At 30.1% G+C, this 13,676-nt stretch overlaps 1 protein-coding gene across 1 annotated transcript in view; it reads right to left on the bottom strand.

The window, feature by feature from the left end:
* cplx4c (complexin 4c) overlaps positions 1-9,501 on the bottom strand; it is a 19,389-nt gene extending 9,888 nt beyond the window's left edge. Inside the window, exon 1 of the mRNA XM_073849926.1 lies at positions 9,153-9,501. Within this exon, the coding sequence (XP_073706027.1) occupies positions 9,153-9,313 (161 nt within the window). The 5' untranslated portion in view covers positions 9,314-9,501. The remainder of the gene's footprint in view (positions 1-9,152) is intronic.
* Positions 9,502-13,676: the final 4,175 nt, after the last annotated feature.

Genomic DNA, 13,676 nt, shown 5'->3' with positions numbered 1-13,676 from the left:
ATTATTTATATGTATATAAATATTTTTTAACTAATGAATAAAATATTAAATAATTATATATTTTTTTAAAAGTTAATAAAACATGAAAACTGAAAGTATATAAACAGGATTCAAAATTATTTTAATATTATTTATATGTATATAAATAATTGGTTTCAAAACTAATAAAAAATATTAAATAATTATAATTGTAAACAAAACATGAAAATGAAAACTGAAAGTATAAAAACAGGATTCAAAATTATTTTAATATTTTTTTTATTTATATAAATAATTGGTTATAAACCTATTAAATAAAATAATAATTATAATTTTTAAAAAACAAACTTGAACATTAAAACTGAAAATATAAAAAACAGGATTTCAAAATAATTTTAATATTATTTATATTTATATACATAATAGGTTAGCGGTTCCCAACCGGGGGGTCGCGACCCACTAGGGGGCCTAAGTGATCCTCCAGGGGGGCCGCGAGATATCTTAAAATTAATGTAAATATTATCCTATAATTGTTTAATTTCATTATTAATGCGCTAAATGAGAATAATAAAAGCACAGCCTCTCTCGTGTTCTGTGATTGATTGCTTCAGACTCGGCGCAGCAAGCCTCATCGCACTGTTAAATACAGACTGAATGGCGGCTCAAAACTTCCAAATGCTGTACGCAAACTACTGTTACATCTCTCGGCTGCACGCATGAAGCAAACCGTCGTAAAGGTAAAAGGGAAAAACGATTAGTGTCATAATAACGAACTTGCGCGTGCCTAATGTCTCGTGTAAATCAGAGTCGTGCATGAGACACGCATAAGTCTGCTATTGATTCACAAACTATGCGCGCTCTCGGGGCTCTGATCCCTATCGTATTTTTGCGTGAAATTACAAACATTTGCCTAGTTGTCCAAATTAATGTGAGTGTTTTATAATAGATGCTCACCCATAGAAGAGGAGTAAGGCTCGGTGTTTATGAGCATCAGGCGCGCACTGACAGAGTTCACTGATCCCGTCTTGGTCGAACCTTCACATCGATGTGTTTCAACAGATTTAGAATGCATTTGCTGTATTTTGAATTCGTGTATTATTTTTTTAATGGATACAAACAGTAGCTATTCAGTCAGTCAAGTTCAAAGGGATAGGTTTAGTGGTCTTTTGGTATCTCCCTGTTGTAGAGCAGGTTCACTTATTTAAGAAAAAGTACTCTTAAGTTGTAAAGAATGTCTGAAGTAAAATAATTTTAAAAGTTAGAATTGAGCAGAGGTATATTTGAAGTTTTAATTTAAATTTTATTTGAATTTTGAGGTTTTTTTTTATAACATGCAGTAGAAGAATAATTAAGGCAAAACAAATGTTTTGGTTAATAAAAAAGTTTAAAAATAAATTATTTTTTCTTTACTGTGGAAGTACAGTATAAGATGACATGTCAGGCATAGGGGGGCCTTGCAAAATTGGCCGGAGAAGGAGGGGGGCCCCGGAGTAAAAAAGGTTGGGAACCCCTGGGATACAACTAATAAATAAAATATTAAATAATTATAATTGAAACATGAAAACACAGGATTTAAGATTATTGTAATATTTATATCAATAAATAATTGTTCATACAAATAATGAATAAAATATCAAATAATTATAATTGTAAAACATTTATATTTATATGTATTTATATAAATAAATAATTGGTTATAAAACTATTGAATAAAATATTACATAATATAATTGTAAAAAAAAATCATAAAAATAAAAACTGAAAGTATAAAAACACAAGCTTCAAAATACTTATTAAAACATTATTTTATAAATATAAATAATACTACAATATTACTGCCACAAAAGCACCTGTGTGTGAATCTGTGCTGATTGTCTGATGTAACGTGTGCTTGTTGGACAGTAACTAGTTGTTGTTGGATCACACTAAAGGCTGTGACCTTTGACCCAGTCAGGACTCTCGTGACCCAGTTCTAGACTTAATGCTATCGGGTGTTATATAAAGAGATGAGGTCCAATGCAAAGCAACATTACGGCAATGTGTGGGTAGAGTTTTTTCCGAGACGTCACACTGAGCGCTCACTTATTTCACTCCTGATCTGCAGATATCCGGCTGAAGAGTTGAGTCTTTATTTTTCATAATTAAATAAATGCACATCATTGTTTGTTCATATTATATTAAATCATGACAAACAGTTATTGTAATCTACTGTCATGCATTTCTGACATCAGCTGACCTCAGATCAGCGGTGATGGCTGTAACAGACTGATCCCGCTATTGGCCGGCAGCAGGCCACAGGAAACGGGAATTAGGATAAGACAGTAAATACAGACTAAGACGATTTCATTAGGTATATAAAACATCACTGTGAGTGTGTGCTTCAAACCTAGATTATATTAATATTATTACATAGAAAGTGTTATTTAATGATGCAGTTTTGCAGTAACATAAGGATGTAAAATTATAAGAATCAGGCTTGTTTTTTTATTATTTACATACGCTTACATATATATTGATTAGGGCTGTCAAAAATAACGCGTTAACGGCGTTAATTATTTTGTTGCCGTTAATTACGTCAATTTTTTTAACGCATTTCACGCATGCGCAGTGTGACGAATTATTTATCAGGAAAGTGTTTGGGGAGCTAGAGGCGAGATAGAGCAAGGTGAGCCTATGGACAGATTCAAATATAAAAAGAATGATGATGGTACAGTTAACAAGTACAAGCCTGGGCTGCAACTGGAGTGGTTAGCCAAGCTTAGGCCCGGTTCTACTGGCAGACGGTGCTATATACCCTCAAACCAAAGCAAAGCAATTGAAGATCAGGGGCCTGTTTCAATAAGGAGGTTCAACCAACTCTGAGTTAAAACTTGAACCCTGAGTTGACTTACCCTGAGATGGGAAACTCTGAGTTTTCGGTTACAGAACAGCTGAAATGAGTTAGTTCAATCCACTCTGAGTAGGTTGACTCTGAGTTTAGTGCTTGCAGCTTGACTATGAAAAGCCCTGATCAATGGAGCTCTGAAATTATGATTCACCATGGCAACAGCTCCCGCCAAAAAGACCTCTGCATATTTCGAGCCAATGCTTAACTTTAATTCTTAATAATTATTAAGAATATAATTATTTAATTATTAATAATTAGAATATCAAACGTAAAAACTGGCAGAACGGTAAGTTACTGAACTATTAATTTTCATGGTATCAAACAGGCAAAAAATAAAATAAAATAAAATAAAAAATAATAATTAGAAGAAGAAAACAGCTAAACATGGAAGTAAACATAATTCAACCAGGTAAAGCTTTAAGCATAAAGGGTTCATGAGTGTAGGCTACATGATTTTACAAATATTTGACATTAAAATATGTCATATAAAAAAACATATGTGTCTAATTTCACTTTGCAGCAGCTTTTTCCACATAGTCTAATGCTCTTTCACAAAATGAAATGTTCTCTAATCCAAACGGTTGCATTTCTTAATTAGAGTTATGAAATGAAGCCAACAGCAAGAAGGCTCGCAAAATGATGAAGAACAGATGAAGAGGAGATGGAAGTATTGGAAGAATATTAAAATCCAACATGGAAAAAAAAGAATAAAAGTTGCATTTGTGCATTTATAGGAAAAAAAGATGACCTAGTAAATTTAACAGCTGTGGTGGTGGTTATATATATATATATATATATATATATTATACATTTTCATCTGCCATTCTTCCATTCCATACAGCAATCAGCTTCATATTTGATGGCTTTGTGCTCAGTAGGCAATGATACTAAAATTCTCAGAAAGAGCATTAGAGCAAGGCACACTTTCTTTACCGCTCTGCATACAGTGTCTGTACTAATGTGCTCTGACTACCATTTAAAAATGACACAGGTCAAATAAATACACATGTCTAATCAAAATAATCCTATACTATATGATAAATAATAATCTTATTTATGAAAGGACATGCCATTTTTGTCACTTTGACAGTGTCTGCATGATGAAAATATGTGCAATAAATTAATGCATCTAAAAATGATTTTCTTACTTAGTATTGTCTTGTTGTTTCCAATTTTTTTTTAAAAATCTAAAGATTCTTAAATCAAAATGTCTTTCTTTTTTCTGTCAAAAAGGTTTTTGAAAAAAAAAAAACATTCCAGGATTTTTCTCCAATTTTCGATGGGAGCCAACAGGTTGAAGATCCAAATTTCAGTTTCAATGCACCTTCAGAGGGCTCTACATGATCCCAGCCAAGGAATAAGGGTCACTGGAAACTTCAACTTCAACCCATTGTAGTCCACTATATGCAAAAATCCTGGAATATTTTCCTCAAAAACTTTACTTTTTTTTTTTTTTTTTTTTTTTGAAGAAAGAAAGACATGAACATCTTGGATTACATGGGGGTGAGTAAATTATCAGGACATATTTTCTCTGCAAGTGAAGTTGTCTTAAGTTGAATATATATTTAATTAAACATTCTGATGAAACTGTTCCATGTTCTTCATCAGCACAGTATTTTAAATGTAATTGTGCTGTATTTCTTTAAAAAAAAAAGCTAAAAATTTAAAATGTACATTTTATATGGCATTTGTAAAGACTTTGTATTTTGTCTTTTAAATAAAACTGTCCATTTTCCACCTTGAGCATGCTTTGAAACTTTATTGAAGTTTTTTTTTTATTGTAATGATTTGTAAAATAACAGTGTTTCTCTGTAGAACATTTAGTGCTTTTATTGTAGTAATCTAGGTAAAATCTGTCAAATAAGGGTTTTACACTGTAAAAAAACAGTCAAACCACTGGCAGATACAGCTGCCAAACAAAAACCACAAAGTTAAGTAAATATTGTAACTGAAACAAGGGAAATTTTGTAAAATAAAGGTTTTATACTGTAAAAAAGGTCCCGTAAAAAAAACGGTCAAATGACTGGAAGCTGTGTCTGCCAAACAAAAAATTTAAAATTAAAGTTAAATATCATAATTGAAACAACGAAAAATCTGTAAAATAACTTTTTTCTGTAAAAACTTCTCTCTGTAAAATTATTGTTTTTGCACTTTATTTCCTTTTTATATATTTTTTTACAGTGTACAGTGTAAGGTGTTTATTTAATCTTTTAAGTGTATTTTTCTTATTTTGCATATTATCTGTCAATTGGGTAAGAAAAATAATCTTGTTTCCAGTTGCATTAAGATTATTTTTCATGTTTTAAGTAAAATGCACTAAATTTACATTCCAAAACACTCATTAAGAAAAGCATTTTTGAAGCATAAATGAATGAATGATGTATTTAAACATCACTTGCGCTTTAAAAAGGGGGAGGAGACCGAAAGAAACTCTGGGTTTACAGAAGAAAACCTGCTCCCGACCAGGTTAGGTTCACAGAGTAAGTTGCCATGGTAACTGACTCTGAGTATAAGTTACCTCTCTTTCAGAAACGGGCTTGACTTACTCTGCTTTCTCAGGTTTAACATACCTCCCATTCTGAAACCGAAAACCCAGAGTTTCCCTCATTTCAGGGTTAACATACTCAGAGTTTTCACTTAACCTCCTTTCTGAAACGGGCCCCTGGCAAACAATCCAGCGTGTTTTTGCAGCGTTGAGAAGTGTTGATTTCGAAAAATTAGAAACAGTTTGTCAGAATTCACTCACCGCTGAAAGCGCCAGATCGGTTTTTATTGCCGTTTTGCGCGCTCGTGAATCATCTCATGACTAAGTGCAGACGCGATGTAAATAAAAGATTCATTGTGTAGTTTAGAAAGCTTTATTGATTACAACGAAACTTTGTGAGATCTCTATTTGTGACGCTTTTAGTGATAATAAGGGGAGCGCACTTTGCACTTTCCATGCTATAATCCATTCAGAATTTGAATTAAACTTTCGTTTTTCTTATGTTTTGGGAATTACATCTGCATAGTTATGATGGGTTCATTCTTGAAAGAGCGCTGACTGACACAGTGATATCAAAGCAATTGACGGGGAAAAAAAATCCCTCTTAGTTCAATTTTGTATGCAATGGCAAAGTGTATATATTTAGTTTCGTTTTTTATTTAGTTAATTTAGAAAAAAAGTTTGGAGCATTTTTTTGTTGGTTAAATATAAGTTTTTGTTTTTTTAATGAACAGCGCCCAACGGAAGACTGGTCATAGCCTGTTTGATCAGTTTGCCTTCTCAAATCATCACGACTTGCCTAAAATAAAATCTATAGATAAAAAACAGTTCAAGTATAGTTTAAACATTAAAGATAAATGTGCGCGATTAGGCGCATAGTTTGTGCGGAGAGAGATAAAGCCGCTTTGCAGGTCATCGTGGCACCAGCGCAATCACTTGTAGTTTTTCAGTGGAAGCAATTTAAAATTATCATTCATTTTTGCTCACAAAGTAAAGAGTAATACATCAAAAAACGTTAGTGTTTTTATAAAATAAAGAAAACAAAAATGATGCGCTTTCTGTCGTCTCATTCTTGAACAGGAGTGCTTAACAAAAATAAAGCGAAATGCATGCCTCACAGACATGATAAACATATCTATAGAAAGCTTTAAATTATTACTTAACGAAATAAAACAAATCGAAAACAAAAACTTGTTCATTGTGTAATCCGTAAAGATAAATGTCTCTCTCAAGGCGCGTCCAAAAAGGAGATTTTAAGTCAGGATGTTTGCGACATTGACTCAGAATACACTTTATTAATAAATAATTCAGATATGTCTTTACTCTTTCCCCGACACAATCATTATTTATTTTGCCGGTATTTTGTGGCAAGTTTCAGCCTACTGCGTGCGATTGAACATGGATCTCTTCCAGCTGCGCCATCCGAGCCGCTCTCGAAAGTAAAAGCGAAAGTCTTGTGTTGTTTCCACCAGCGCGGCATTTTTTTTTCTTCACCATAATTGATGGATGGATGCATTTCAGAAAAAAAATGGTTAGGATTCAGGTGTAGTTGCAAGTAGTGATTAATCATGATTAATCCACTGAAAATTCTGATTAATCTGATTAAAAATTTTAATCATTTGACAGCCCTAATATTGATATATTAATATTTATGCATTTTATTTATTATTTTCATATTTAACTAATTATTTAGTTATTTAATCACTTTACTATAACAAAAAACATTTATTATTTATTATTCATTATTTTTACAATTATAATTATATTTTATTGTTTATTTTATATTTAATTTAAATTAGTAAGGCCTAATTATTTTTTACACTTATTCAAAAAAATTAAATAAAATAAAATAAATATTGGATGAAAAATAAGTATTGTTTAGTGAATTAATTTGTACAATTATAAAATTGTTAACTATTGTTATTTTTTGTTAATTGAAATAAAGCTAAAATAAAAATATCTGATTATTACTTAATTATTTTTTCTATTATAAAGTTGAACTAAAAATGAAGATATTAACTAATTGTTTTTGTTGAAATAAAATATATTTTGAGACCACAATAAAATGTGCCTGATGTCTCTTTTTTCTTTTTTGAACTGTTTAGGAATTGTTTATTGCTTTTTGACGATTGAAAAATCAGGACTTTGTGTTGGTTATTTTATTCAAACTTTCAATTTCACTTTAAGGGGAGACTCTGCAGGAAAAAAAAACACTGTTTGAGATTTTGGACTTTTTGCTTTTTCATAAAGTGTTCACCCAAAAGACACTGTTAAGTGTTTCTTTCACTTTATCTATTTGTTTCAAAAGATTTTAATTACAATACATATTTGTAAAGCCCGTTTTCTCAAAATTAGTTATTTTCTTCTACACTGAGCTATAAATCTCCACTTGAGTAGCACTCACACACCAAACCATACATTTTTATTCCTTTCTATATCCTGAAGGTTTTTACTATGGGATTTGTTCATATATAATTAGTTTGATTTTATACAACATTTTACTCCCCCCAAAATGGTAAACAAAAATACATGGTTTTCTGTCTGTTTTAAGTTTCTGAATTATGGAGTAACAAAATGAAAAATCCAAAATCCAAAATCCCCTCTGCAAAAACATTTGACTCTACTGTATGTCAAAAAATAAATAAATAAATAAATAAAAAAAATAACAAGAATTTCAAAGCTGACTTGATCCAGTGTTTCGATTTTTGTACTAGAAATGCATGCAAATTTGTGCATATTTCATTAAATAATGCCTCATTTGCATATTTAAACCTAACATTTTAGAAAACTTGTAATAATTTTTTTTTTTTTGCAATTATCAATGTAATCAATCATCTGGGTAAGTAAGGTGATAACTATTAGTTTTTTTTTTTACCCTATTCACCTGCAGTGTCTCGCCTAAGCAGAAACTCCTGTTATAACCACTGAAGCTGTCTACACTTCAAAACTACTCTTACTTACATATTTTCAGCACTTTGTTGTTGTTTATGACGATGAGGGAATTCGCAAAAGCAGATTCAAGTTAGTGAGCGCGTAGCGGTGACTAATCAAAACGCCTCTGATTGGCCACTGCGTTCCTAAACTCAGCAGAAACATTCACGATTGGTTAAACCGCTCAACTCTGAAAACTGCATGTAAATACACTGCATTTATACACCGTCTATTTATAGACTTTTAATGCTGCTCATGTATATGTATTTAATTAAAAAATTGCATAATGTAAATAGACTTTAAATGAAAAAACAGGAACTCATTAGAGGACGGAGCTGCAATGTCATGACAAAATTATTAATTTTTGCACTTAATATTGTGTAAATAATTATTAATGTCAATTAATGACAAGCTGTTGTTGTTTTTTCGCTAAGACCTGTTTGTGAATTTTTTATTGCTTTTTGGCCACTGAAAAATCAAGACTTCTTATTGGTTATTGTATTCAAAATTTCACTTTCACTTTAGCAAAAACTCCCTTATAACCACTGAAGCTGTCTACACTTTAAAATTAATTTTACTTACATAATTTCTGCACTTTGTTGTTGTTTATGATGATGAGGAAATTCGCGAAAGCAGATTCAATCAGTGAGCGCGTAGCGGTGACTAATCAAAACGCCTCTGATTGGCCACTGCGTTCCTAAACTCAGCAGAAATGCTCGCGATTGGTTAAACCGCTCAACTCTGCAAACCGCGCGTAAAAAAAGAAAGCCGTTGCATCGCGTGCAGGTATACTGTAAATATTATACCGCAGTCGACGCTTCTCATTCACTCCACTTTATTTTGTATGTATAATATATCCGTTTGACTCACTTCTCCTCGACGAGTTGTTTCTGATACTCCTCGAACTCTTCCCGGCTCATTCCTTTCGACGCTGCCGTTTCTTTTCCGGCCTCGTTCTCCTCTGCGTCGTTGTTTCCTCCTGTCATGTTTTTGATTTTGTCCCCCAACATCTGCTGCAGGAGGAACGCCATATTCTCTGTTTTTAGGCCTGGAGAATAGATCAACTATCTATCCAGTATCCGCTAGTTGGTGTATTTGACCCACGGCTTTCCAGAAGTAAGTTTTCCAGTCAGGGTAATGCGAGTTATTAGTTGTTTTGGAGCAACGATAACAATATGAAGACAATAGAGGGGTGTGAGTTACAGATTTGGCACCTGTGATGAAGATGAGGGTGATGAAAACGGCTCAAGAGCTTAGCTCATTATAAACACCTCACCTTGAGACAAGGACGATTTGCTATTGTGTTCATGCATAATACTGCTGATCTGAAATACATAACGTCTTGTGTTCATTTTATTAGCAGAAAAGATGTACAATGTTGTCTAAAAGTTTAAGACAACTAGTGAAAAATGCTTTTTTTGCAGGCTTTTCTAATATAATACACATTTTAAAAAGTTGAAACATAAACATGAAGCTGCTAAATTAATAAATGTGACCAATTTTTTAAATTGACATTCTAACATAATCTAAAAGATGAATAAATAAGATGACAAACTGATGTATAGTTAGTTAGGATAGGACAATATGTGGCTGAGATACAACTATTTGAAAATCTGAGGGTGCAAAAAAAATCGAACTATTGAGAAAATCACCTTTGAAGTTGTCCAAATGAAGTTCTTAGCAATGCATGTTACTAATAAAAACGTATTTTTTATATAATTATGGTAGGAAATTTACAAAATATTTTTTATGGAACATGATCTTTACTTATTATCCTAATAATTTTTTTGCCATAAAAGAAACATTTGATTATTTTAAACCCAATTGCAATAAGGATTAAATAAATATATAAATATTAGGTGAAAATTACTTAATTATTTTTACAATTATAAAAAGGTTAACTAGCAATTAAATGTTTTAACAAATTGCTTAGTTAATTGAAATAGACTGAAATAAAAAATATAAATATTATTGACAAAAAGTTAAACTAATATTTTTATGTTTATATAAATATATAAATCTGAGGCTTCACAAAAATCTAAATATTAAGAAAATCACCTTTAAAGTTGTCTAAATTAAGTTCTTATGAAGCATATTACTAATCAAAAATTAAGTTTTGATATATTTACGGTATGAAATTTACAAAATATCTTCATGGAACATGATCTTTACTTAATATCCTAATGATTTTTGGCATAAAAGAAAAATCGATAATTTTAACCCATACAATGTATTTTTGGCTATTGCTACAAATAGACCTGCGATACTTAAGACTGGTTTTGTGGTCTAGGCTCGCAAATATTTTTTGAAAATATCAATTATTTTGTGAAATATTTGTACTATTATGCCTTTTTTTAATCTAAAACTATTAACAATTGTTTTTGTTAATTGCAATATGGATTAAATAAATATATAAATATTAGGTGAAATGTATTTATTAATTAAATAATGATAAAAAAGTTAACTACAAATTAAACGTTTAACAAATTGTTTAGTTAATTGAAATAAGACTGAAATAAAAAATATAAATATTAGATGAAAACCTTGGCTAATATTTATATAAATATATAAATCAGAGGGTGCATCAAAATCTAAATATTGAGAAAATGGCCTTTAAAGTTGTCCAAATGAAGTTCTTAGCAATGCATATTACTAATCAAAAATTAAGTTTTGATATATTTGTGGTAGGAAATTTACTAAGTATCTTAATGGAACATGATCTTTACTTAATATCCTAAAGACTTTTGTCATAAAAGAAAAATCAATAATTTTGACCCATACAATGTATTTTTGGCTATTGCTACAAAAATACCTGTGCTACTTGTGACTGTTTCGTGGTCCAGAGTCACATTTTATTAACAGAAAAAATTTACAATCTTAATCACAAGTCTAAAAGTAGTGAAAAATGCTTTTTTGCATGCTTTTCTAATATAATACACATTTTTAATTAGAAATGCTCTTGAAAAGTTGAAACATGAAGCTGTTATTGTTAACAGAAATTAAAATGAATAAATATTATATGAAAATAATAATTAGCCCACATAGTTAATTATTTTTGCTATTATACAATTTTAACTAAAAACTATTACAAATCATTTTTATTAATTGCAATAAGGATGAAATAATACAAATATCAGGTGCAAATAATTAATTTCTTATTTTTACAGTTATATAAAAGTTAACTAAAAATTAAACTATTACCAAATTGTTTTTGAAATAAAAATCAAATTTAAATATAAGATGAAGACCTTGACAGAAAGTTAAACTAATATTTATATATTTATATAAATATATAAATCTGAGGGTGCACAAAAATCTAAATATTGAGAAAATCACCTTTAAAATTGTCCAAATGAAGTTCTTAGCGATGCATATTACCAATCAAAAATTAAGTTTAGATATATAATTACGTTAGGAAATGTACAAAATATCTTCATGGAACATGATCTTAATATCCTCATCATTTTTGGCATAAAAGAAAAATCAATAATTTTAAAATTATTAAAATTAAAATGAATAAATATTATATGAAAATAATATTTATTTTTATTATTATTTTTACAATTATAAAAAAGTTAACAAAAAATTGAACTCTTTTAAATTAAACTTAATTGAAATAATACTGAAATAAAAATCAAATTTAAAAATTAGATGAAAACCTTGACAAAATTGAAAATAGATTTTATTATTTATAAAATGATTATGATTTTATTATTCAAACTATTAATAAAACTAACAGTTTCTCTAAGATACTAAAGTAGCCTGTTTATATTTACATGTATAAAATATTTTTTTTAAATTTGCACGGCAAATGAAGTAGATAATGCAGCATTTTATTTGTTTTTATTAGTTTAATTTTTACTTATATTACTATGGCACTTTTATAGTGATTCTTTTTTTTAAATCACATTTTGAAATGTAATTAGGTGTTTTAATGTAACCACTTTGATGAGAGGAAAGTAAACTTTGGCACATCTTACCCCCATTGTTCTCTATGTGAAGTGTGCTTGCACATATAAAGTTGAAACACTGAATGCTTTTATTTTCTCTGTAATCAGATGAAGTTCTGCTCTGCTGTTTGTTGACAGGAGTCTCATGGAGGTTTGTTTAAACTTCAGCGCCATCTTGTGGTGAGTATAGTGAAGTACAGCTCTCAACTTAAAGTTTCAATAGTTAAACATTATATTTATCATTCTGAAAAAAAAAACAGCATTTATGTAGCAGAATATTTATAATATTTTATATCCTTTTGAACCATATTGGAATTACTGTTTAGCTGTTCTTCTATTACAAATGTACAGTATATGGGTGAATGACGGATAAGGATTTAAAATGTGAAAAAAAATAAAACTGGCAAAAAATTTAAATGTTAGGACTTTCTATACTTATTACAGTGTTGTGTATGTAATGCAATGATATTTACACATTTCAAGAATGTAATTAACCATTTTTTTTGATGAATCAGATCTTTTTCCTCATGAAAATGTCATTCCTGGGTAACGTAATGAATTTTTAAATTAATTACATTTCTACCATTGTTGGCATATACAAATGTACTGATCTCCATATTTGGAGCTCAACAAACAATTAGTGCTCAGAAAACTACATTTTAATCACAATTAATATAATCAATTTGGGATTTCATATAGGCACAGGCTCATTTTTGGCTGCTGCTAATTCAAAATTCAGAACCAAATAAAAAAAAAACCTGGAAAATGTTTAAAAATGTTTTCCAATAAAGTAAATAAGACTTGTTTTATCATTAACTCAACAAAAAACTGAATTGTGTAATCTAACACACAAATATGGGTTAAATGAATTGCCCGTGTCATTGTTAGCCGGAATGACATACTGTTAGACGGAATGACATTCTGCAATATTTTTCAGGATTACCATAAAAACCATCATCAGTATAATTTTTCTTTCCAACACTCAAACTTGAAACAAAGTTAGATACACTTGACAGTTGCAAAACTCACAGTTTTTAATGATTTAAAAAAAGTACAACAGGCTTTTTGGGACACCAATTTCATTACAATCGTATTTTCTAAATATTACAGTAAATCTGTAAAATTATAATGCTTCATAAACAATGGCCAGGGGTATAGTGTATAATGTGTAATAACACATTACACCGCTAAAACATTTAGGCTTATTGCAAATGAGTGTGAACCTATTTCGATTAAAGGAACATTCCACTTTTTTTGGAAATAGGCTCATTCTCCAACTCCCCCCGAGTTAATAAGTTGATTTTTACAGTTTTGAAATCCATTCAGCCGTTCTCTTGTTCTGGCGATATCACTTTTAGCATAGCTTAGCATAGATCATTGAATCCTATTAGACCAATAGCATCGTGTTCAAAAATGACCAACGAGTTTCCATATTTGTTGTATT

The sequence above is a fragment of the Garra rufa genome, chromosome 10 (genome assembly GCF_049309525.1).
Source record: "Garra rufa chromosome 10, GarRuf1.0, whole genome shotgun sequence".
In the NCBI taxonomy this organism is placed as follows: Eukaryota; Metazoa; Chordata; class Actinopteri; order Cypriniformes; family Cyprinidae; genus Garra; species Garra rufa.
Note: the sequence above shows the minus strand (reverse complement) of the source record. Positions and strands in the feature narration are given on the sequence as shown.